The sequence below is a fragment of the Achroia grisella genome, unplaced genomic scaffold, assembly GCF_030625045.1.
Source record: "Achroia grisella isolate CSIRO2021 unplaced genomic scaffold, CSIRO_AGI_Agris_v1 utg402, whole genome shotgun sequence".
Taxonomy (NCBI): domain Eukaryota; kingdom Metazoa; phylum Arthropoda; class Insecta; order Lepidoptera; family Pyralidae; genus Achroia; species Achroia grisella.
In genome coordinates this window covers 1,869,099-1,895,960 of record NW_026712841.1, presented here as the reverse complement: position 1 = coordinate 1,895,960, position 26,862 = coordinate 1,869,099, and the positions used below count along the sequence as shown (strand labels likewise).

Here is a 26,862-nt window from a genome sequence, read left to right as displayed (position 1 = left end):
ACTCAATATATGTAAACGCATGGAATGAACTATTATCAATCGAAAATTTTCAAAACTTCGATTTTTTTATAGCAAAAAACAAAAAAAAAAAACGCCTAATTTGCAACTTTTATTTCAAATGTCTATCAATTTTATATTCATTTGATTATAGGTCATTCCGTGCTTTTAAGCCTACAAATTAAAACGCCGTTTTTTTTTTTTTTTTCAGATAAGCCGATCAGCCGGAATCGTGGAGGAAGTGGGAGCTCTTTTTTTCGAGGCGGGGGTGTTCAGAGCGCTGTAACTCTAGTTTGACTGAATATTTTTAGCTGAAATTTTATATTTATACTGTCCAAATATGTGTTAATAAATGATAAAAAACTTGAAGCTCTAAATATTTACTGGTCGTAGAAAAAAAATCCTAAAATATCCCTAAAAAACAGGCCGTCACATAGGAAGACCCCCTTAAGGCTAGATTTAAATGAATACTTACATATTACATAGTTAAGCTTCTATTCTTTAGTTACAATAAAAATGTATTTATATTTCTAAACTTCTTTGATGCTGTTGGTACTAACATGAAATACAACAAGTATTTATCTTAATGGCGGGACTCTTAAAGATAAACTTACGAAAGTTTACATCTGTTTATTCTATCTACTTGCCGCTACTAACGTAGTGTACTATTTCGCCATTTTGCATCCACCGTTTCTTTGTTCTGGTTCATTATTGTATTTCATATTGTGAAATAAATAATCTTTTAATACTATTTTTTTTAATAATTTAGGCGTGCTGCATGGATTCAGCATGCGTGGAACGGCTTTCGGAATTGGATGCGGCAACAAGCGAATTGAGAATGCGCGCTGGCCAACTGGCGAGCAGGGAAGCCAAGCGCGTTGAGTTGCTAGAACGCGCTGAGACAGCTTGGAAGGATTTGGAACTGGGCTATCAGCGACGCCTAATACTTGCAGAAGAGAAGGAAGAGGATATGGCGAAGCAGGTTGACAGTTTGATGATTTTTTTATTTAATTGGAATGACGCAAAATGGAAAGTGGGAACTGTAGTGTATATATGGACAACACTACGGACGTCAGATCACGTAGTCATGTGTAATGCCCGAGATGCCCTTTATAACCTACCCTTTACAGATTGTCACTATAGTATTAAGTTCTTACTAATACATAATAATAAATAATATTTTTATTTGATAAGTCAGATAGCAATACGGAGTCATTTGTTAATTACATTGTTTTCAAATAATTAGCACAAAGAAATATCGATATAGACATAGAGATCTATAGTGATTTATATTATGTGCCGTGTTAGTGGTCTCTAAACCTATAGTATTTGTCAAAATATATTCTTTAAAAGTTAATTATAACTATAAGACTTATCAATTAAAATGTAATAATGGCCGGTATTATATTTATCTATGTATAATGTTTATCAGATACATAAATTAATAGAGGAGCGAAATAGTTACAAGCATGTTTGCACAACATTGTCGAGTCATCTAAAAGAAAGGGGTGAGGCCGCGGAAAAAGATCGTATGCGATTGATTCAAATTGAGAAGGACGTGTGTGATCGGGCATGTCAGCGTCTACGGTTGACTGAAGAATCAGCACGAGGAGATGCTATAGTTGCTGAACATCAGTGTAAAGCTGCTCAGCTGGACAGAAATCTTCAGGTATGAGTTTTTCAAAATGCAATAACTATAAACAGTACAGATTATGGAAGACACCTATTTTATTTAGGTATTATAACCGTAAAAGTGAGTTTGTTACCTTTTCTAAAACTTAACAGCTGAGTCCATCATCATGTGTAATGTATAATTTACAGTATTTGGGCACAAGAAGGACAAAACAGGTTAGTTGTCAGACTATTGCGGTATTAGGTATGTTGTATTGTGTTATTATATATTATTATTTTATATTTTCATTTATGTGGCTTATTTAAACTTTATATATATTATTAGTCTGTGTGTATGTCTGTATACGTAAGTATATGCATGTGTTTACATGTATCTTATGTTTAGTATGACGTATTATTTTTCTTAATGATTATATTTACGGCGCCTACAATTATTCTCTGCTCTACCTGTGGTTGACTCGTAGAAAATAAGGCGTTAAGTCCACCATATGTAGCTTGGTATTTTATGCATTGGGGTAATTAAATCAATAGGGATTGATTACTGATAATTAAATTTTAAGCTACTATAGATAGGAAGAGAATTTTTCGCTATACTTAGATAACATCATATTACATATAACTAATTAATATATATAAATAATTAATACGATATTTTTTCTTTTAATTACTCTCTCCCTTAATTGTCCTTTACCAATTTGGTCATTGATAATAATATCAAAGAAAATGTAATTTCATTATAGTTCAAGGAACAGCAGGCACGAAGAAAGCTTTCGAATGTAGAGAACGAGGTGGAATCTGCGCGCGCACTCACATACGAGGCGGAGCGAGCGATGCGTTCGGAGCTTGCAGCGCTGCGCGATCAGATTGAACAAGTGTCACATCAGTTGCTCAAGGAGGACGCTGAAAACAGTCAAACCAAACAAGAAGTACTGTGTTAAAAATTATTTACTATATGTTTTTTTTAAATCTAAAGTGGCTAATGGCAAAACGATCCCTTATTTTATTTAACAAAGCACTAATCTATAATAGTTAATCTAAAAAAAATCACAATTCTTAAGAAACATTGTAGATTATTTAAACATTACGAATCTTGGAAGCCGAGCAAAAAACAAAAGTCAAAGGAAATGCTAAATGAACAGGAGTAGTAGTAGGTAGTAGTTAATTTAATCAAATAATTGTTGGCCTCGGTGCTCTAGCGGTTTTAGCTAACCGCCTTATCTCCGATGGTCGTGGGTTTGATTTATCATGAATATGATTGTCTTAATCTATGTGTTTTCTATGTATATTACGTATTTAATAATAAAAATTAAGTATCTATCCATTGTCAAAATCTATGTGTTTTCTATTTATATTGCGTATTTAATAATAATAATTAAGTATCTATCCTTCTTCTATCACAAGGTCCGCTTAGTTTAGAACTCAACCTTATAGTCCGAGATCCCGCTGCAGAATCAGTGTACTCATCCAGTGTTTGCTGAAAACCAAATTTTTACACATATTTATCATTAGGAGAATTTATATCTACCAGGTTGCCTATCAAAATGTGGCCGCTAGTATTTTTAATTAAATTATTAATAATTCATAATCCGTAAGAAATTTCATTGACTTGTTTTTTCAGTAAAATGTCGTTCACTTTACGGCAACATCTATAAAGACTGTGAAAAATCACTACACTGATTCTGCAGCGGGATCTCGTACTATTACTGTATAAAGTGATTTTCGGTCTGTAAAAAAAAATTTCATTGCATACTCAGATTGCTCTAAATCTATAGAAATTCCTATTTAAAAACGTCTTATAGAAAAAAATTAAAGTCTGACGATAGAATTAGCTACAAATAAATATGTAACGCCTTAACTATATTAATAAGTATTTGTTTCATTTGTAAATATTAACACTACAAAGATTTGTAGGCGCTTTTTTAATTATTTAAACAATGTTTAATGTAATTATATAACCCTAATCTATTTTGTATTAGCAAATATATAATAATAATACGTTATAGTGGATTTATCACTGATAATTGTACTATATTGATATTCACTATCGATTCACAAAAGTCAGGTCAGTTCATTTGTAGAGGTGTATGTTGATTTATGTAAAGTATTGATTTCAAGTTTTGAAAAATCAATCAAATTTTGGACAATCAATCTCGAGTTTAATTATTTTCCATACAAATAGACCATCTATTTGTATGTAGCTATGATTATTAAAATCTAATATTTATATGATAAAATCACACATCTAGTTTCATCTACGCCTGAGAAGGCGAACTCGTACAGTGAGACTCATTAAGAATTCCAAGATACCCATCGAGACGCCCCTGCTGCCACAGCGCGGGGATTAGTATTCTTACGCGATATGATTATTAAAACATAAAAGAAAACAGACATGCCAGACAAGTAATATTGAGTGCTGTTTATGTTTCCCATAGCAATTCTACTGTAAAAACTTTTCTCTACAGCTTGAAGTATTAAGACAAGAAAAGTTAGAAATGGTGGAGGATCTCGAAGGTTGTAAAGTAATGTGTGACAGCCACATGCAGGATAAGGTGACAGAGTTAAAGAAGAAGAGAGAACAACTTTCGCAGCTCAGAGATAAAGTGACGGAGTGTCAATGTAAAATGCCTATAGATGCCACTGTTGAAGCGAAGCGTACACCATCCCTCGCAGCTTCGTGCAAGTGCACTCCAGAGGATAAATTACTAGTAGGTTATTAATTTTGACAAAAGTAGTCTTTGTATAAAGCTACCTTTGCCTTGCATTGAACAAGTTATATTGTAATGGCGTTTCGGTCTGTAAAGCTAAAAGTTGCTACCGCCCGCAGAACTGAAAAATTAATTTGGATTTGGAGCTTCTATTTCTAAATATATTATTATGTTGTTTGAACAAAGGTCTCCTTATTGTAATCATAAAGATACTTATACATAGATTTCTAACAATTGTGCTAATATTGTGTAACTGTTGCTTTTAGGAGTCGTGTTCGTGTACATCACTGCGGAGTCGATTGCTATCTAATCTATTAGCAGATTTGTTTGGTGGTCTGCAAGCTGAGTTGGGAGGATCTGGTTCACAGATGCCATGTCATCTATTAAAATGTCTAGAGGATAAACACAACTGGGATAGATCAAGTGCCGTGAAAACGAATTTAAGGAACTACTTTACCCAATTGTTAATTGGAGAACTAGATATTGCTATTGCAACGTCGATAGAGAATTATCACGCTAAGGTAGATATCCTAATAATTATCTATACTGGTGAGTCAGCATTGCGAATTGAAAATTGAGATATCAATAAAAATAAACGTAAATCATAAATTACTCACAACTATTATACATTGGTACAATTACGGTGGATACTTTTTCGTAATATAGCAAACAATAATAAATATGTAATAATACTTAATAACTTAAGTAACAGTAGAAATACTATTACTTAAGTATATGTATTAACTACATATATTGTTTGTATATTTCATGTTTAATTATAATATTATGTTTAATTTGTCTCTTCTATACATACATATTATTGTAACTCAAAATATTGCCATATTAGTACAAATAGCGATAGTCATAAATAAATGTTGCACGGAGTACAGGGATCAGTCCAAGAACCATTTAAAAATTACCACCTTGTCCCCACCCGAGTAGATATTAATAACAACTTCCTATCCTCTGCCCATAGGTAATGTTGTTTACTATTTTCCATAACCTGATTTATATTTATATATATACATAATGGAAATATCCCCCGTTAGCAGGTGTAAAAAATATAAATTTGGCATATGGGTGAAGGACCATTATTATTCATGTTAACTGTCCGTTCGTAGTTATCAAGGAGTACAGCATGAATAAAAAAAAGAGAAGTATTAACTAGACATGTATGTATAATATTTGAAGTCATTGTGACTACACTTAAATTAATATCAGTGACTCAGTATTAATTGAAGAAAATAACAATGATAATTCAGTTACGCTGTATTTTTTATCAATACTTTGATAAGGAATCTGAATTAATTATTGTAATTTATAGGTAGTTGTGAATATTGAAGCCAAAAGATTACAGAAATCTCTTTATGATTACGTAAGATTTTTGTAAGAATTCTGACTTAAGGACATTTATATTAAATGCACCAAGAGACCTGGTGTAAAGGTCATTCTGTGCTTTCTCAACTTCAATTGTTTTAGTACGTTGTTTTAACGGAAGTAGACTTTGCATAAAGTCGTTTATGTATTTACATCTGTCTCTGACTCTCTCTGTCAATGAGCTTCGGTGAAAATGTGAGAGATAGGGCAGTAAAATTACAACATGACATATATGTCCTTCTAATCGCAACACATGGGTGGTTTCACGGGCATTACATGATAACATGATACAGTACTGTTCATGTATATAATCGTCACGAGAATTCCAATTACATAACAGACACTTGTAGTCATTATTTCTGTCACACTTACATATATGCTATATTTATCAAGTTTAAGCAACTTATGCCATAAACATAATATTTTATTCCTATTCCGAATTTTTACTTAAACAATAACATATTCTACACATTTTTAAATATAATTACTTCAATATATTCACGCCATATTTACCAAACTTGCACAACCCATGCCATATAGAGTATATTCAGATGAATATACTTTATATATTCATAAATACATCTTTGATGCATAAAATTTACCCCAAACCGTGTTTATCAACCAGTATGTTATTGTTCAAGATAATCCCTAGTAAACAATATAGCATTATTAGAGTGATAACATTTTATAAAACATCTTTTACACGCAAATTTCAAATTAATAGCTCACCTAATAGAGTGTAGTCTCTTGAAGTAACCCTGGAGTTCATAGTAAAATCTCAAATCTATAGAGTAAAATATTCTTATTTTTTTGTACCACCAGTACAAAATACTAGTAGGTGTCTTCAATTGGTGTACCTATATTGTAGATATCAGTACCAAATGACATCTCTTGCTCATAGCCGATAACATAATTAATTGCCAAAACGGCGTAGTACAGAACACCAATATAATTTTTTTACCATTCTATTATTGTCACCGTCTGATGGTATCGTTGGCAACGAGTAATCATATGTAGCTCGTAATAATATTACTTCAGTGGGTTGGCGCATCATGTGCCGATGTCGCACGACTTACACCCGATCCAGGAGAAATCGAAAACGAAGGCTGGCAAGAACGGGCACTCAAGCGTAAGGCGCAGAAACTTGCCACTAAGCTCGCCGAGCAGATGTTTCAAGAGAGAGCTGAACAACTTGCTCAACAAGCAAAGAACATAGTAAGCTCGGGCCCTCCACCTTGCGAGTGCAAACCGCAGTCAGGTCAGTTAAAAATACTTTTCGTCTCTATGATAGAATATATTTGTAATCAATCATTTAAAATGTGTTCTCAAAGAGAGTACAATTATGAGGACTAGAAAAATGTGAATAATTTTGTCATTAGTCTAAAACAATAGGAGCAGGTCTGAAATTGGAAATGAGATTAGCACATAAATAAATGAGTACGTATGTCTCATGTCGTTATTATCATTTATCAGAGTGTTTGTAGTAGTAATATTGATATTATATAATCTATGTTGTATAATTAACTATTGTACGTAAGATAAAACATAATAAATTATTAATCACTAAATTGTTACTATTACTTGTCTAATAAGACAGTGTTAATGTACTATTTAATCACAAAGAAATGTCTGTTACAGCGGTATATTCATGTTTCGTAAAGCCTGCTGCAATAGTTGGCGACAACAGTAAGGCGGCAGGCCCCAGTACGACTGCTCCCGCGTATTGGCGCAAAACCTCCCAGGATGTCACGCAGCTTAGAATGCAAATTGAAGACCTTAAAAGGGTGGATAAATATTTGTTTTCCTATTATTCATTTCCGTTTATAAATCTTATCATATGATCTGTTTTTAAATGTCAAATGGCGTTAGACCATATATATTATCTCTTTTTACAGGAAACTATTAAGAAAGCGGATTTAAAATTAATGGAAAACAATATCGCCAAAATAGTACAGCTTGCATCTGTAAGTAAATAGTAATAAGTCTCAAATTACTATATTATGTAATTTTAGACAATAAGATACATAATATTATATTTCTAATTAAAGGTACTTGAGACATCTACCGTGGCTACAAAAATTATCGGATCTACTAATGCTGATAGCATTTCAAAATACGATATAAATTATAGTACACCTACTGCAATTAAAAAAAACCAATTGCATTTTAATGGGTTTCCTAAAAAAAGAAATAAAATTTATAAAAAACACGAACAAGCATATGCTGTTAATATGTGTTTTTGTGATACACAAAAAAAAACCTCTAAATTAAATAAGCAACGAAAACAACATTCCTTTATAGAAGATGAATTTAGATTGTCATCAAAAGATAAACCTCGTAAAGACATTGCATCACAAATATTAGGTGTTAAACAAACAAAACCCATAAATGATATAGAATCAGCAATAATGAATTTAAATAACATTAAACAACCTACTAGGCCATCATGTAGAAGTAATTGTGTATGTTTCCATAAACCACCATCAAATACTTCAATAGATAATTTGCTAGAAACATTAGCAAACTTGAATTATACCTTAACTGCTACTTCGGATCAAAATAAAACGCCGGATAGAGACGAATATAATGAAATAAATAAAACTTTCATTACCAAAGTAGCAACTCAACTGTCATCTGTTATTGGAAAATCAACAAAAAGTGACATAAATTCTGATATAAGTTATCTAAAGAATACTGTACTGAGTAAATTTAGTATTTCAAAATGTAATATAGAAGATTTGTCTAATGGTAAAGAAATTGAACAAAATTTACCTCCTATGACAGACTCAGAGTATATTGGTACAATAAATCTAGATAAAAGTAATGATATATTGTGTAATTGTACTAAAGACAATGTTAGTAATAATAAAAGTAACCTTGAAACTGAATCTGAAAATAAATTTAATTTCCCACTTAAACATTTAAATGTGAAAACTTCCAACTATAAAAAATATTTAAAAGAAAGTAAACTAGATCATGGAACACTATCCCAAAATAAAGAAAAAATTCAATCTAATTTAAAAAGTGAGAAATTAAGTATCGAGGATGCGCAAAAATTTGAAGCTAATTTAGTCACAAACGCCGAGAATGAAATTAACTATATTGTTAATCAAAAAGATTGTAACTGTAAATATAATATAAAATTTATAGGCGTTACATTATCTGGGGCGAATTCACAAAATGTCTTGTCTAATGGACATTGCTTGAATAATAGTTGTAATGATAATTATTTAAAAGAGGAGAAATTTTTTTGTGAAAAATTAGAGCAATCATTAAAAGATAAACACATGGATATAAGCATAGATCAGATGAATGAATATTTACTACCATGTAATATAAAATTTGATGAAATCAAACATTTTACAGGTGATACATTTAATAAGCAACGCGGTGACTTTTATAAAAATGTAGACAAAGGTATAGATTCTCAAAGTTTCAAAGGTACTATTGTAGATAAACATGAAATGTGTGTTTGTTGCAATAAAAATAATTTTGATGAATCTCGAGACTTAGAACTGAATACATTTCATTTGTTGAAAGAACATCTGAAAGATAGGTTAGAAGAATTTAGACAATCTGCTTGTAAATCTTCATGTATATCATCTGATGAACAAGAAAAAATATTTTCTACTATATTTCAAAGAGTAAAACAGGTAATTTCTGACAGTACAAATAATATTATATGTAAATGTGCAGAAGATGAATATTCTTCTTCTTCTTCTCAAGGAAGTTGGAATCGAGCTTATATTTTATTGCAAGAATACTTAAATACTAAAATAAAACGTGTCCAATGTTTTTGTGTACCATTACAAGCCAACGAAAAATCTGTTTTACCAAATGTATTGGACCGCATTTGTAATTTAATAGAAAATGACTTTGATCGGGTAAAAAAATTATGTAAATGTAGAAATATTGTCAATAAAAATGAAGAAAATAGATTTGAAATTCAAAATGATTTACCAGAAAGAGATATAAATAATGAATTGGATACACCTATTGGTATTGGGATCAATCAACCCAATAATACTAAAATAACGTCACCTGCAATTACTACTCAAAATATATCGGCTCAAGTGCCTAATAATTTGGGAATGGAGACAAAGTCTTGTGATATCATGGAGAGAGGACTTAAAAACATACAAACTACAGAATCCTGTGTATTACTCGCAAATAACTATTGTAATTCTTCAGACTTGTGTATTAGTTGTAATTTGAATAAAAATAAGACTAAACTATATTCTGAATTACGTACTACTAACGAAATGTTGGTCAATAATTGTGTAGAGTCTATGAAGACTAATAAAACTTTTAATATTCCAACTTATTTATTAGATTCCAAACATTTATCTAATCAAGTTTTAAATAAAAAAGACAAAAATAAGGAAATATCACCCAGTGATCTAATTACAACAATACCTTATATAGGATATACAATAGATTGTTCTTGTAACAAAACTTTAGGCTCATGTATTTGTGCAAAGTGTATGTATGCTGAAAACAACGTACATATTACAAATTTATTCAAAACAGGCAGACCAGACCCACTACTTTCTTTAAATTCATCTTACATTATGGATAGTGTAATGAATAAAAATACTAATTATATACTATGTGATAGAGTAAACGATTCTCTGAATAATATTACTGACCCCGAACCCTTAATCAATGCCAAAACACGTGAAATAGAGGTTAGCGCATACGACGATAATGAGATTCGTTTAAAATATTCTCTTAATAAAAATTTAAATTTTTCGCATCGTATGGTGAATACTTCTAGTGATTTAATTACAAAAAATAACTTGAATACTCAAGGCAAACTGTTTGAATTTGGCCATCATAAACAAAATAGTGAATTGCAATATGATACAACCAACGAAAATAATATCAAAAGTGAAATAAACAATTCCGCAAAAATGTTCAACACACATTTTACGAGTTGTGACTGTGATATGATTCCTATTTGTCATGTTAAAATGTTGGTTGAAAATATAGAAAACAAATTGATTAACTCTAACTGTACATGCGATTCCCTGAGTAGTAAAGTTTGCCCTATACATTCGTAGATATTTTGTCTAACAATAAAAATTATTTGCGTTATTGCTTAAACAAGCAAATACTAATTAAATTCCTGGCATTTAATTTAAATCATGGTTATTAAGTCATTTTTTGTTTGTTATCATTATTGTTATTCTAATACTGTTTATTTTTCCATTTTGTTATTTTGAATAAAGTTTTGGTAATCTGTAACTCGACATTTTATTTCTGTAGTCATACATGGTAAATAGTATCTGTTAAATGTTGCTTTCCAAAATATTTAATCATCAGATTGTTATATTAGTGAATATATTTGGGGCAATATATCACAAAAACAGTGTATGTACACTGTTTTTTTATATACATAATGTAACACGGACTTTATTTTTTTAATCCTGTAAGAAGTCTTACACATCGCTGTGCTGATTTGATGATGACTTACGATTTCTACTTTCACGTATATACGAGTAGTATTAAATTATTAGAATTAATTAAGCATGCAGATATAGCTTTTATTCGTTAGTACCTAAACTTACTTCTTACTTACTATATAATATCTATTAGTGGTATTTAACTGCTGGTGTTTAGAGCAGCATTTAAATGTAAATGTTTTGTTGTCAATTACTTTGTTGATGAAGAGGAAGTAGGTCTAATGCACAAAAGATAAATGACGTTTGATATAAATTATAACGCCAATTTTAATATTTTTGTGCAATATTTCATTGACAGAAACTAAGGTTGATGGAATGAAGTTGAGAAAAACAACTTTGAATATAGTATATGTAGATATTCAAGTTTTTTTGCAAAATATTTTACCTATCAAGGCTAGTACGTTCCCAATTACAGGTCCACTTTAGCTAAATTTCTCGGAATGATTGTAAAAAGACTCACAATGAATTAGATAAAAAATATGATCGATATTAGTACATATGCAGAAAGTGTTATCAACAGTGTATATGCTTAATAACAAATTTAGTCCAATTGTACTTGTAAACTACGGTGATACGGCAGCCACAGATTAGTTCTAAATCGTCATAGATATGACGTCCACTGATAAGTAAAAATTATTTATTTTTATAAGCCAAATATTAACTTGATGGGTCAGTATTTATTCGCGTCTTGTGTAGAGCGTATTAATTGATTGCTTTTCATAAATTTCAATAACTTAGTTCAAATGTGGATTCTACTGTGATAAATAATTTAAAATAATATTAACATTTTATTTGTGTGCAAAACATTTTACATTTAATATGGAAAATAATATAAAAAGTAACAGTAAATATAAAACATATAATGACGGAACTCAGAAAAAGCGAAGTAAACCCAATATCATATCACGAATATTCATATGGTGGATGTGTCCAGTGTTAATAAAAGGGAACAAGAGAGATGTTGAAGAATCCGATCTCATAGTCCCCAATAAGCAATATGACTCCGACAGACACGGTGATAGACTCGAAAGGTAATTTTGATTTTCTTTTTATTGCTTCTATGATTTTTGTATGATATTTTTTGGCTTATATATATAATTGGAATGGAAAATAAGCTGATAGCCTACTAGATGATAGTGGTAACCATCGCATGCATATTATCCTTGGTACTGTTCATATCCGTGGCGGTTATCATGTAACATCCGTGACACCACATATTCGTTGCTATTCCGGAGGACATGTTACATAATTTCACTAAGTTATATTCATGATTAAAATGAAACAAGCCGGCTGAAATAGATGAGACTTGGGTATGTATGCCATGTAGACAACTTTTTGCATTTTATATGTACACCGATGGTAACATCTTCAACAGTCGTATTTATGATATACGCATAACGACACTAGCGACGATTATCATGTGGATTGAGCCTATTTAGATATATATTTTTTGTTTTTAATAGAGAAATCTTTAAGATATTATATCCCTATCAAAGGGAGCAAACAGTATATACTGTGAAATTTTTAGTAACTAAAACATAATTTTTTTATTCTACCGCAATTTTCAGTGGGGATGGTCCAAGTAGGCTTTCTTGCATAAAGCAAACTTCTAACTCTACATAGGTGGACAATAACGTTCGTACGTGCTCTGTTTACATTTTTGTTTGTGACTTAAATCCGAGAGGGGCCGAGTGAGATTGACTTAATAATAACCCAGTGCCATTTCGACCCAATTTAACTCATATAAATGCTTAAACACGTTTTTTTGTACATACATTAATATACATAGAAAACACTCATATTATTACAAACAATCATGCTGATCAATATAAATGTTTGTATCGTGCGAGAAATCGAACCTGCGACCAACGGAAGTACATTTGTAAAGAGGTGTAACCGCTAAACCACTGAGGCTGATTCTATATGGAGTTTACGCTTACCTTGTTGCCATATTTATTACATTACTATATTATTCCATCATCATCATATTACTACACCGGTCATTCGCTACCCAGTTTATTCTATCTTGCACGAAATTTCAGATTTTGAAATCACCTATCGAGTCTTTTCCAAAAGACAGCATAGATTTTGTAACTTGTCGATAGTCTCTTACTATCAGAAAAAAGTAATCACATCGCTATGAATCTATAGAAAGTAAATATTTTAATGTCTACGAAAAAAATACCGGCTTATCCTTACTTGGATTTGACATGCAAATAATTTTTAAATGCTTTCATTTTCGGCCACAAAAAATATCGACGTACTAAGAAACTTATCTATTCGGCAGTCCGTTGAATATTTAGCATGTTAATCATTGTTTAACATGCTAAATATTCAACAGATTCACTTTTTGCGGAGCCCTAAGCGTATACGTGTATATCGACGTATACGCTTAGGGCTCCGCAAAAAGTAGCCTTCTTTTTCTTATTAATATACGTTGGAAATACATGTAATAAACATAATGTATTATTTTATCAAGTACCCAATTTTTTTTAATGATGTAACCTTATGATTGTGTTTCATTAAATAAACTATAATAATAATATTATTCAACATAGACTGTTAATATGGTATTCTGGAGAATGTCATATTGCAATTCACCATACAGAAGTGAAATTATGATTAAGTAAAATTATGAAAATTGTCATTGCTATTATTCATAATTATTCGTGCCCTATTATTATTATTATAATAAAATACATTATTTGTTTTACACTATTTTTGCAGTATGAAATAACTGATTTATTTATATTTGTATAGAGATAATTAATTTTATTCTTTACTTTTTTTGGGCCGAGTAATAGTTACCTAGTACCATCGTGTGCCATTGATCGTATATACAAATTACCATAGACATATTCGATATTAACTTTAGCAAACATTATTGCTTTATACTTCAACATACGTCATAAAGTGCTGGTCGACTTCCAATTTCAATAGACATATATTCTACTCTCCAATGTCCAGGGTTGCTTTTGGACCGCGATGCCTAGATAACCTAGGCCTTTTGATGACTTTATGTGACTAGCTACTCGCCCCTCGACTCCTCGACTAGCTACTCCGGTTGTACATGTATTATTATTATATATAAACCTTCCTCTGGAATTATTCTATCTGTTAAAAAAACCGCTTCAAAATCCGTAACGTAGTTTTGAATTTTAAAGCATACATAGGGACAGATAGCGACAGCGACTTTATTTTAAACTATTTAATAATAATGATGCTGGAATTCTTTGTTTTTTGTCATATCTCAAAGCAGACCGCTTGGCGGTAGAAAAAAGTGATCCAGAGAAACCAGACAAACAAATGACTTATTTCTGTTAATTAAAAGATCAATTTAAGGAGGGGACTTTAAATATTTATAATATTGATAGTTTCTATGAGAAAAAATTATTTAGAAAAATATCTATACTTGTGTATTATTTTAATAAGTTTATGATTTTATTGAAAGTCACATCCAAGGTTCAATTACTAAATGCAGTGGCTTGAAGAAAATAGATAATTTAAATATTGCGATAATGCTTAATTTAATTTTACATTATATCATTGAATAGACGGAACAGTTGATTCATAAGAGTTACTGTATTAATGGTGTAGAGTAACAGTAGAATAATACTTAATTACTAGTTAAATAAATAATAAGCATATTGAATATATAACATTTTGTATCTAACTTCATTTTTATAATATTTGTTTGCTCTAGTAATCAACATAAACGTTAACTTTATATAGATAAATGTGATCTGAAACGAGTTTAATTTAAAATGTTCTTGGTTAATAACACTTCCTATCATTAGACAAATAAATTACTTTTTATATTACATTAAGCAAACTTCGTGAGTTTTAAATCCTATCAAGTGATAATGCATACCGAAAACTCGCAAAATGGCATGATTATAGTATTTTTAGTGTGAACAGGTTTTTGTAATCAACATATCAACTTAATATCTGATCTTTTATATAAACGTAAATTTTGTCATGTAAATCTTAAAAATGATTGAGATAAGAAACTAGGAAAATTCGCATTTTTGCACGATTATGGTGTTATCATATGTATAGTTTTTATAACGAAATCATTTTTATGATAATCATGTTAAGTTGTACAATATCTAACTAATGTTATATTATATGTATATCATAATTTTATTTGACAACTTTGTTGCAATTTAAGAAACTGCTTCAGTTTACTATGATTTGTGTGTACTATGATTTGAAAACTTTAAAATGTGCAAACATAGTGCGGGATGTCATGCAGCTAGGTGGAGAGACGACATACTCGTGCTTAGGGTTGTGGGTAACAACTTGTAAAGAAGGGGTGAATATCATGCCCTGTAGTGCCTTAGGAGAGGCCAATGTCCAGCAATGATGTCATGATGTCCTAAATCTGAAATGTACCCTGTGAAACGTCTTAATATGAAACGTTTTACTTTGAGTTTAAATAACTTTTTACAATATACGTAGGTATTTCCTATTTAAACGATGGATCATCTGTCAATTGATTGATTGAAACATTGTAGCAACATTAACAATTTGCCGTTTGACGTCGAGACTGACACAACTGTAATATGTATATAGACTTAATAACAGTTGAAGATTAATCATTAGTGTGGATGGTCATGGAACTCTTCATGGTAGTCAATCTTTTGTGTCAAATTTTCTTCTTAATCATAAAACATCAATTGTCTATTAAACCTATTTTAAAATATTGAATTGTTATCCTTTTACCTTTCGATAAATTTTCATACTTTCAAAGAAAATGACAGAACAATGTAATTTTTAAAAAGGCCCGTATTAATTGGGCTGTATTTTCCATGGAATTACGTATCAGATACCTAATCTGATACGTAATTCCAAACTAACATTGATTTAATAATGGATTTTCCAGACTAATTTGGGCACTACTGATGTTTAATTTGCGGAATAAAATCTTAAATTATGCATAATGGTTATTAATGTTCATACCAAATATGTAGAACGCTATATCATGATGATTATTAAGTACGTATTATATTATCAAGTGAGATAACATGCGAGTATTTAATAGATAACTATATATATGTAGGTACTGATACTAAGATTAGTTCTAAATTTATCAAATAAAGTTTTTTTTATTATTTGTAGCGTCCCAATTTTATTGTTATTGTCTGACCTGTGTTTAGATAATAAAAATATGTGTTCTACGTTCCAACTAGCGGTACGTTCTGACTTCAATCGAATTGAACGATTTGAAACTGAAATGAAATTTTGAAATCCTTAGATATCTTCATATATACATACCTATATAAAAATCTCGTGAAACAATGTTTTTCTGTGTTAAACACTACTTAATTTTATGAAATTTAGCTTACTATGTGTTATGTGGTCCAACTTAAATTACATCAATATTAGACATAGGTACTGTGCCACGTAACGTATGTCCAGCTGACCTGCCCATACGTTACGATACAGTACATAAATGCAAACGGTAAAATATGGGCACATGAATGTCAACCGTACGAAAATCCTCGTACAAGTTAGTACGAGACCTGCTGAAATCGGTGAAAATATGTTGTACGAGATTACAGAACTAATATATGTTACTATAATATCGTTTTTCTTCTTACGCGGATAAACGTTTATAGATTGGCATCTCTGTATGATCACTCTATTCAGAAAAATCTATCCCTATAATCTATAATATTTTATTTATTTATTTATTCTTTTGCACAGAAAAATGTATACATGGCGGACTTAATGCCTGAGGGCATTCTCTACCAGTCAACCGTCGCGTTGATCAGAGATAATAAGGCGGTGCACTTTAATAATTAACTAAAAGAAAAAAAAAGAATAATTATTACAAATAGACACAGACAAAAAAAAAATATTCATATGTACATATGCAAACATATAAAAATATTTATTTCTATTTTTCCTTTTTGTTTTAGTTTGTTCTATTTTTGTATAGAAAATAAAAGAACCATAGCAACAATGACAACAGTTACAGTTGATAAAATGCTACTTTATCATATAATCAGGATACCTATATACACTTACGATACTACGCTTTTTATCTTTTAATATGACATTTGAGAGTAATCTAAAATTCACTAGCATATAAAATTTCACTACTCGCCGATAATTTATCTGTAGTTATTTAATTCTCTTCAGAAAATGAAGATGCCCAATTCATCTTTATTAGTTATTACGTCATATTTTCTCAAATCTTGCAGCGTGAGAAGAAGAGAGCACGATTTTTCCCGTCTGTCGTAGAAAGAAGACTAATATTTGCTGATAAATTTTCCAATGATTTGGTGATGGTTTCATACCATTTTTATCAGGATACCAAAAAATCTGATAATTATTATTAATAAATGTGCGTATCTAATAAGTATATTATTAATACTGCTTATAAGATATGAAAGTAATGATGTAAATCATTGATTTTACCGATTATTATTACATACAGCGTAATGTAGATATTAATGTTACATCGATCGTAGATATAGACTAAAGTGATTCGACTATATTTAAACATACGACACTAAAATCAGTTGTAGTATCGTAGCAGTGGTGAAGAGCGCTCTTGATTGTACCGTGTGTAACGAAATCAGGTCCGTCCATTTTACGCAGCGTGCCCTCCAAGTATTTTAATTGAAATAGGAGCCTTATAGGAGATTGTAAAAGCTTTCTCGGGTGGTTGCGGATATAACCAATAAGAATATACTACAATTGAATATGATTCATATTTGACATATATCGTTGGTTTAGCTTATATATCATTATATTAATATGTGAAGTATAAACTTTGTACCCCATTTTTACGAAAATTGCGAGGACGAATGTCATGAAATTTTGCACACTTATAGAAAAGAAAGTATGCTATTGTATTTTTTAAATTATCAAGCCTAAAAATTACATTAGTCAATAAGAATATTGCATACACTGCCACGTGTTTGGTAAATATGCATAGAAGTATAGTCTATGACAATATAACCTTAATAACATGTAATTTAAAATAATTACGGTTAAAATTAGATCATTGGCCCTCCACTCGTAGAAATGAAGGCGTAATAAATGTAATAATTACTTACTGTATTACTTATTTGTCTTTCAGATATTGGTTAGAAGAATTAAAAAGAGCAAAAAGAGAAAATAGAGAGCCGTCGCTATGGAAGGCTTTACAAAGAGCGTACTGGCTGGCATACATGCCAGGAGCGATTTTTGTTGGATTATTGGGCGTTTCAAGGTATGGTTACTAAGTCAATATATAACGTAGTTCTTGAATGTTGTAATATAATAATGCATGTAAATATAGCAATATAAGCTATTTTTACTAATTAGTACAGAAAAATGTAGAAAAGTATATATATATATATATAAACACCTCTTTGGGCACTTTGTTGATCACGCCACAACCTAAACACTTGCTGATTCCACCTTTTGCACTGAATAACTTGACTCCTATCGCGTATATCTAAGGCGGTATGGCAACGTCGCATTCTATTTTGCGATGCGGCCATATATATTCGTCGATAGTACGATATACTCGACACTTTTTTTACTAATAATTCGTGACTGAATGGCTCCGAACGGCTAAATTTTTGGTATACACAAAGACTTTTTGGCTCTGAATATATTTCAAAAATCAATTAATTATGTTGATCACTTTATATACTCGTCCTTACTGCGATACTTATTTTCATCCGAATATATATAGATACCGTAACGGTCTATCAATTATGAATTTATTAATTTACTAATGTAGATATTTTATATTCGCAATGCTCCATACATGCAAGCTCCAGCAACGGTGGAGGCAGGGTCCCCCCTGCACGTACACCGCACCCCGCGCACACAAACAAATTAGATATTTTTTGAATACACAAAGACTTTTTGGCTCTGTATATATATTTCAAAAATCAATTAATTGTGTTGATCACTTTATATACTGGTCCTTACTGCGATACTTATTTTAATCCGAATATATATAGATACCGTAACGGTCTATCAATTATGAATTTACTAATCTAGATATTTTATATTCGCAATGCTCCATACATGCAAGCTCCAGCAACGGTGGAGGCAGGGGGAGCACCGTACACCTCACCCCGCGCACACAAACAAATTAGAATAAATTAAATTCATAAGATTATTTATATATTTCGACTGCCTCGGTGGTCACACCGCTTTACATCCGATGGTCGCGGGTTCGATTTCTCGCACGGTGCAAACAATTGTACTCATTGGTCATCGATTGTTTTCATCGGTCTGGGTGTTTTCTATGTATATTATATATGTATTTACAAAATAAAAATATCTATTTATATCAGTTCAGTATCAGTCTGTGTTAATTGTCCAGGGCTATTTATTATATTTTTATAAACGGTTATCTTTTTCCATCGCACCGCTCGCTATCGACAGTGAATTCATAGAAATGTCACTCTAAAAACAAAAATAGTTTTGTGTTTTGTATTTCAAATACTAAATGCAAAATAGGTATTTTCAAAATAAAGTACCTTTTGAATTTTTGTCCAAACCTCAGATATTTTATTTATTTTAGGTATATCAATCATTACATAGTAATATAAAAACAAAGTCGCTGTCGCATCTAACAGTACATAAACAAAGAAAGAAACATTTGGCTCTGATACCGTAACGGCCTATCAATTATGAATTTATTATACCTAATCTAGATATTTTATATTCGCAATGCTACGTACATTGTAATATCCGCCTCCATTCATTGTAACGGTGGAGGGACTAAATAGTTGAATAAAACTGAATAAGCAGTTGCTCCACTCTATAGGTACTGCGTCGTCGTCGTATGCTGTTCATTTTTTCACTCGTTTTGGCGCCAAGAGAGGGTCACATAGTAGTGGTCAAGTTAAGAACTTATAATTTAATTTTGATAACAATAGATACAAGTAAAAAGTAGGTATTATATTAATGTACGTAAGTACTGTACTTAAAAATATTTATTCTTTATTGTACATTTGAAAAACTTAACACTTAAGGACTTGTGTGACATACACGTACATACTGCCATTTTCTCTTAAAGACATCCAGAGAAGCACTATTTATCAAATACGCGGGGTGCACCGACCTTTGACCTTATAACACCTGATTCGCGCGTAACGAATTACATTGCTACTTTTTTGGTATTTTATAGTGGATATTTCACTATAAAATATTATTATTTCTTTAGATTATGACATAATAACATAGTTTACATGATTTTAAGGGAAACATACGATAAAAAAAATTCCCGTAAAATGTAAAAGATAAAAAATGGTTATTGTTGGTTATCCTTAAGAGATAGACATATACCATCACGGACTTTTTTGTTGACCTTATTTTGATACATCTCAAAGCACTAGACAATACGCATTTTCATTAAACAGTATTGTATTTTTTTTATTTCTTTAACTTTAATGCACAAAAAAATTTGTACATGTGGCGGACTTAATATTTTGCCGCGTTATTTACCAGGCAACCATGAGTGGTGCAGCGAAAGATTATTGGCGGTGCACTAATATAAATAAGAAATGTCAAAAAAAGATTTATAAAGATAATAAAGATAAGCAAAATATACATTTCTATAAAAAAATAACAATATACATACATAAATATATATGTAAATATAACCCATAAATGTATAAATAAATACATAATGATCCGATAATCAAATTCTAAGTACAGTCTCAAATTGAAAGTAAGAAAAACAGAAAATATAGAGAGAACTATATGAATATAACAGAAAGATGTGAAAAAAGGAGAAGGACAGTAAATAAGTTACAAATTTAAATAATGTTCCCGCAATTTCTGTTTAAATGAATTTATTACATTATTATATATATTAGGCATACGACTAGCCTTATGACTGTTACTTTTTTTTTAATCTATACATCTATACATGTAAATAAAATTGGAGTGTCTGTTTGTAATATTGAAATAACCGTTTTTACTACTTGCATATGAATATAAATACGGTACATACACCAAAATAACATATTTTACAAGTTTTGTCTGTCTGTCTGTTTGTTCCGGCTAATCTCTGAAACAGCTGGACCGATTTTGACGGGACTTTTTTTGGCAAGTAGCTGATGTAATAAGGAGTAACTTACGCTACTGTTATTTTAGAAAAATAAAATAAAATTTCACGCGGACGAAGTCGCTGGGGCCAGCTAGTCTATAGATATACCGAGATTTAATATTTAAGTTGCTATTATGTTGACAAAATTTTACTGTAATGTTACTATTACGTTATCCTACACAATTTGTATTATTTTGGATGAATAAATAAATAATTTTTGTCTGTCTGTCTGTCGGTCTGTTTGTGTCGGCTAATCTCTGAAATGGCTGGACCGATTTTGACGGTACTTTTTTTGGCAGGTAGCTGATTTATAAGGAGTAACTTAGGCTACTTTTATTTTAGAAAAATAAAGTTAAATTCCACGCGGACGAAGTCGCGGGAACAGCTTGTTTTTAATAAAAACGGTTTATTTGATAGAAAAAACATCTTTTTTGTGGTACTTGAGAATGTTGAAGCCTGTTGTTTGTAATATTGAAATAACCGTTTTTTACTACTTGCATATGAATATAAATACGGTACATACACCAAAATAACATATTTTACAATTTTTGTCCGTCTGTCTGTTTGTTCCGGCTAATCTCTGAAATGGCTGGACTGATTTTGACGGGACTTTTTTTGGCAGGTATCTGATGTAATAAGGAGTAACTTAGGCTACTTTTATTTTAGAAAAATAAAGTTAAAAACCACGTGGACGAAGTCGCCGGAACAGCTAGTGTATAATATATTAGAGATACCTACGTGTTTTTTTATTGATGACTAGCTGTACACGCGATTTCGTCCGTGTTGAATTTAACTTTATTTTTCTAAAACATAAGAAGTTAAATTCCACACGGACGAAATCCCGTGTACAGCTAGTTGTCGGTAGTCTAGCGATTTAGCTAGCACACTGCTTTGATTCCTGCTTGGTGGTCGAGGGTTCGATTCCTCGCACGCTGCAAACATTTGTATTCATGAGTATGATTGTTTGTAACGGTCTGGGTGTTTTCTATGTATAGATAATATATATGTATTTACGAAAAAAAATCTTTGTATTTATATCAGTACCCATAACATAATCTTCAGCTAGCTTAACTTGGGTCTAGATGAAGCTGTGTGAATTGTCCTGAGATTACTATTATTACTATAATAAATCTTTTCAAATCAGCCGATGTTTATTTTTGCCATAATACGTGCTGTTACCATGTGATAATATTACGTACGTACTTATTAAACTATTAACTTATTATTAAATTGTTTGTAACGGTCTGGGTGTTTTCTATGTATAGATAATATATATGTATTTACGAAAAAAATCTTTGTATTTATATCAGTTGTCTAGTACCCATAACATAATCTTCAGCTAGCTTAACTTGGGTCTAGATGAAGCTGTGTGAATTGTCCTGAGATTACTATTATTATTAATTGGTACACAGGTAAACTACTAACTAGACCATATTGGTGTTGTTTGTTATGGTGAAAAAACTAGTATATATATAAGTTACACGTACAATTTCAAAGACTTATTTCTTGAAAACTACTGGCTATTCTGAAATAAAACTTTAGGGTTTGTATATGTAATGTTTGCATATAAAATATGATTAAAGGTTACCAGTGTATTTACACTTTTACTGAACAAACAGAGTTGTTTAATACTGAAAATATTGTGTGGAAGGCATCAATTACTTTCAGTGCATGTATAGCTTTTCTCTTTTCCTAATTATTATTATTATTAAGTTTAAAGTGGTTGAATTTTACGTAAGGAGTATTTATACATTATTTCTAATTTACCATTTATTTTAAGTTTTTTAAACTCTATTCATCGAGACCTATCTAATGAGTCCAAACACGATATTTCTGCTGTAAGTTTTCGAAGAGTATGTTCATCATCTGATAATACTGGTGCCAGCATGAAGTCAAGGTTAACAGATAACTAATTACTTTTATTTCGTCAAAATCTTTAGATTACGTATAATAAATTCATAATATCGCTACCTCTTCAAATCAAAACAAGTATTAGGTACTTCATGTACTAGTATATAAATTCATCAACACACAAGTAAATGATTTTTAAATATATTCAGAGCCAAAAAATCTTTGTGCATTTAAAAAATTTTACCGATACGGATTCACTATTGCAGTAAATTGTTGAAAAAATATATATCGAGTATAGGTATCTACTACTATCGACGAATACATTTGGCAACAATGCATGGTCTCGGTCGGAACGGCAACATCGCATATTAGAATACAAAGATAGTGGTAGAACGCAGAACGGCAACATGTTGCCGTTCCGCCACGCTACCGTTATAGTGGTAGAAAGAGAGAGATAGTGGAATCAGCAATATCTACGGATCGTGGCTGGATCAACTAAGTGAGCAAGTGTATATATATATATATATATATACATTTGTCTTTAATTCAAAGGAAATATAAATAATGAACGCATCACATTTAAAACAGTAATAAGTACGTACGTAATGTTATCACATGGTAACAGCACGTATTATGGCAAAAATAAACATCGGCTGATTTGAAAAGATTTATTATAGTAATAATAGTAATCTCAGGACAATTCACACAGCTTCATCTAGACCCAAGTTAAGCTAGCTGAAGATTATGTTATGGGTACTGATATAAATACAAAGATTTTTTTTCGTAAATACATATATATTATCTATACATAGAAAACACCCAGACCGTTACAAACAATCATACTCATGAATACAAATGTTTGCAGCGTGCGAGGAATCGAACCCTCGACCACCAAGCAGGAATCAAAGCAGTGTGCTAGCTAAATCGCTAGACTACCGACAACTAGCTGTACACGCGACTTCGTCCGCGTGGAATTTAACTTCTTATATTTTAGAAAAATAAAGTTAAATTCCACACGGACGAAATCGCGTGTACAGCTAGTCATCAATAAAAAAACACGTAGGTATATTATACACTAGCTGTTCCCGCGACTTCGTCCACGTGGTTTTTAACTTTATTTTTCTAAAATAAAAGTAGCCTAAGTTACTCCTTATTACATCAGCTACCTGCCAAAAAAAGTCCCGTCAAAATCAGTCCAGCCATTTCAGAGATTAGCCGGAACAAACAGACAGACAGACAAAAATTGTAAAATATGTTATTTTGGTGTATGTACCGTATTTATATTCATATGCAAGTAGTAAAAAACGGTTATTTCAATATTACAAACAACAGGCTTCAACATTCTCAAGTACCACAAAAAAGATGTTTTTATTAAAAACAAGCTGTTCCCGCGACTTCGTCCGCGTGGAATTTAACTTTATTTTTCTAAAATAAGAGTAACCTAAGTTACTCCTTATAAATCAGCTACCTGCCAAAAAAAAGTACCGTCAAAATCGGTCCAGCCATTTCAGAGATTAGCCGGAACAAACAGACAGACAGACAGACAGACTAAAATTATAAAAATAGTTATTTTGGTATATGTACCTTATATATATTCATATGCATGTAGTAAAAAACGGTTATTTCAATATTACAAACAGACACTCCAATTTTATTTATATGTATAGATTATTATTTATTTATTTATTTATTCATCCAAAATAATACAAATTGTGTAGGATAACGTAAATTGTAAAGCAGCTAACAATTATAGAAGAACGTTGTTACAAAAGAAAAGTTTCCCGTCCAAAAAATAACAAGTATTGAGGTTTGATCTGGAGTCACGTTACTCCAGACTGATTTCTATAAATATTTAGATTAGATAGACTATTATTATATATATATATTATATATATATATATATATATATATTATATATATATAAATATCCCCTTGGGCACTTTGTGGCTCAGACGTGCCGTATAGGTAGTTTTTTGTTGATCCATTTTCACTTGTTGATCCGGAGGCCTTTTGTTGATCTAATGCCAGATGACCATATATAAATGTTGATCCGTTTTGAGCCACAACTGTCACGACGAGTAATAATAATAATTAAGCGATTTATACACGATTTTATACAAATCCACCTTTTTGGCATACGACCACTTCTTGATCCAATTCAAACGGGCCAATCAGGGTGCAGCATTTGCCAAGGGCTTCCTCATTGGCACGTTTGGGCTACTACATTATGGCTACAGTAACTTAATAATGTCTAGCTAGTATTTCAAGAATAATAGTCTATCTAATCTAAATATTTATAGAAATCAGTCTGGAGTAACGTGACTCCAGATCAAACCTCAATACTTGTTATTTTTTGGACGGGAATCTTTTCTTTTGTAACAACGTTACTGAGCGAATAAAGAGAAGACGCAACGGCGGATCCAGGGGGGAGCGTCATGGAGGTCATGGGAGTCATGGGGGCGTCATGACTCTCCCCCCCCTTAGCCCAGGACTTAGGTAGACCACTAATTGAACTAAAAAATAATGAAACAGCAAATTTTTTTGCACGATCGGAGTGTTGGTGCAGTAGTATTAATTATAATTAAACATTGTTACTTAAAATATAACAGTTAAAGTACTAATAACACTAAAAGCAAAATAAGTATTTTCAAAATACTTTTTCAAAATAAATTACCCTTTGAGTTTTTGTCCAAACCTCAGATATTTTATTTATTTTAGGTATATCAATCATTACATAGTATAGTATAGTATAAAACAAAGTCGCTGTCGCATCTAACAAGTACATAAATAAAGAAAGAAGACTTTTTGGCTCTGAATATATTTCAAAAATCAATTACTTGTGTTAATCAATTTATATACTCGTTCTTATTTCATAGTACTTGTTTTGATCCGAATATATACAGATACCGTAACGGTCTATTAATTATGAATTTATTATACCTAACCTAGATATTTTATTTTGACGAAACTCCGTGTAGTAGTAGTATCCGATAAGGGTATGCGAACCCTAAGTATTATTTCAAAATGGCCAGTAATTTCGAAGAAATAAGCCTTTGAATTTCAAATCAACTAATAACTATTTTAATAATTAAATGAATTTAATCGAACAAAAAGTTGTCAAGTATTAAATTAATTTTAATTTACATTAACTATTATACTTTCTAAATTGTAAAGCAGCTAACAATTATAGTAAAGATCTTACTATAATTGTTACTATATTGTTAAGTATAAATAATTAACACAACAACATTTAAAATGTATTTTCTTTATTATTACAAAATATTTTTTGTGCATGCTATAATAGTTAATGTCAAAATTTATTTAATATTTAACAACGTTTTTATCGATTAAATTCATTTAATTATTAAAATAGTTAATTTTAAATATTACTTTAAAAAAAAAACAAAAAAAAGTCAATGGTGGGATTCGAACCCGGGGTGTCTGTGTGGTAAGTTGGTACACAGGTACACTCCTAACTAGTAAAATTAATTTAATACTTAACTACGTTTTTCTCGTATAAATTAATTTAATTATTAAAATATTAAATTAAAAAAAAAACAAAAAGAAGTAAATAACAATAGTCAATGGTGGGAATCGAACCCGGGATGTCTGTGTGGTAAGTTGGTACACAGGTACACTCCTAACTAGTAAAATTAATTTAATACTTAACTACGTTTTTATTATAAATTAATAATCGTATAAATTAAATTAATTATTAAAATATTAAATAAAAAAAAACCAAAAAAGTAAATAATAAAAAAAA

General features: G+C 30.8%; 1 protein-coding gene across 1 annotated transcript in view; it reads left to right on the top strand.

Moving 5' to 3' along the window:
* The window catches only part of LOC131844454 (ATP-binding cassette sub-family C member 4-like), a 47,897-nt gene that overhangs the window by 3,546 nt on the left and 17,489 nt on the right, over positions 1-26,862 (top strand). Inside the window, exons 5-16 of the mRNA XM_059193350.1 lie at positions 767-979; positions 1,430-1,666; positions 2,376-2,555; positions 4,092-4,334; positions 4,601-4,855; positions 6,750-6,969; positions 7,350-7,495; positions 7,607-7,675; positions 7,760-7,877; positions 9,069-9,979; positions 11,993-12,207; positions 18,270-18,401. Coding sequence (XP_059049333.1) covers positions 767-979; positions 1,430-1,666; positions 2,376-2,555; positions 4,092-4,334; positions 4,601-4,855; positions 6,750-6,969; positions 7,350-7,495; positions 7,607-7,675; positions 7,760-7,877; positions 9,069-9,979; positions 11,993-12,207; positions 18,270-18,401 — 2,939 coding nt within the window. The remainder of the gene's footprint in view (positions 1-766; positions 980-1,429; positions 1,667-2,375; positions 2,556-4,091; positions 4,335-4,600; positions 4,856-6,749; positions 6,970-7,349; positions 7,496-7,606; positions 7,676-7,759; positions 7,878-9,068; positions 9,980-11,992; positions 12,208-18,269; positions 18,402-26,862) is intronic.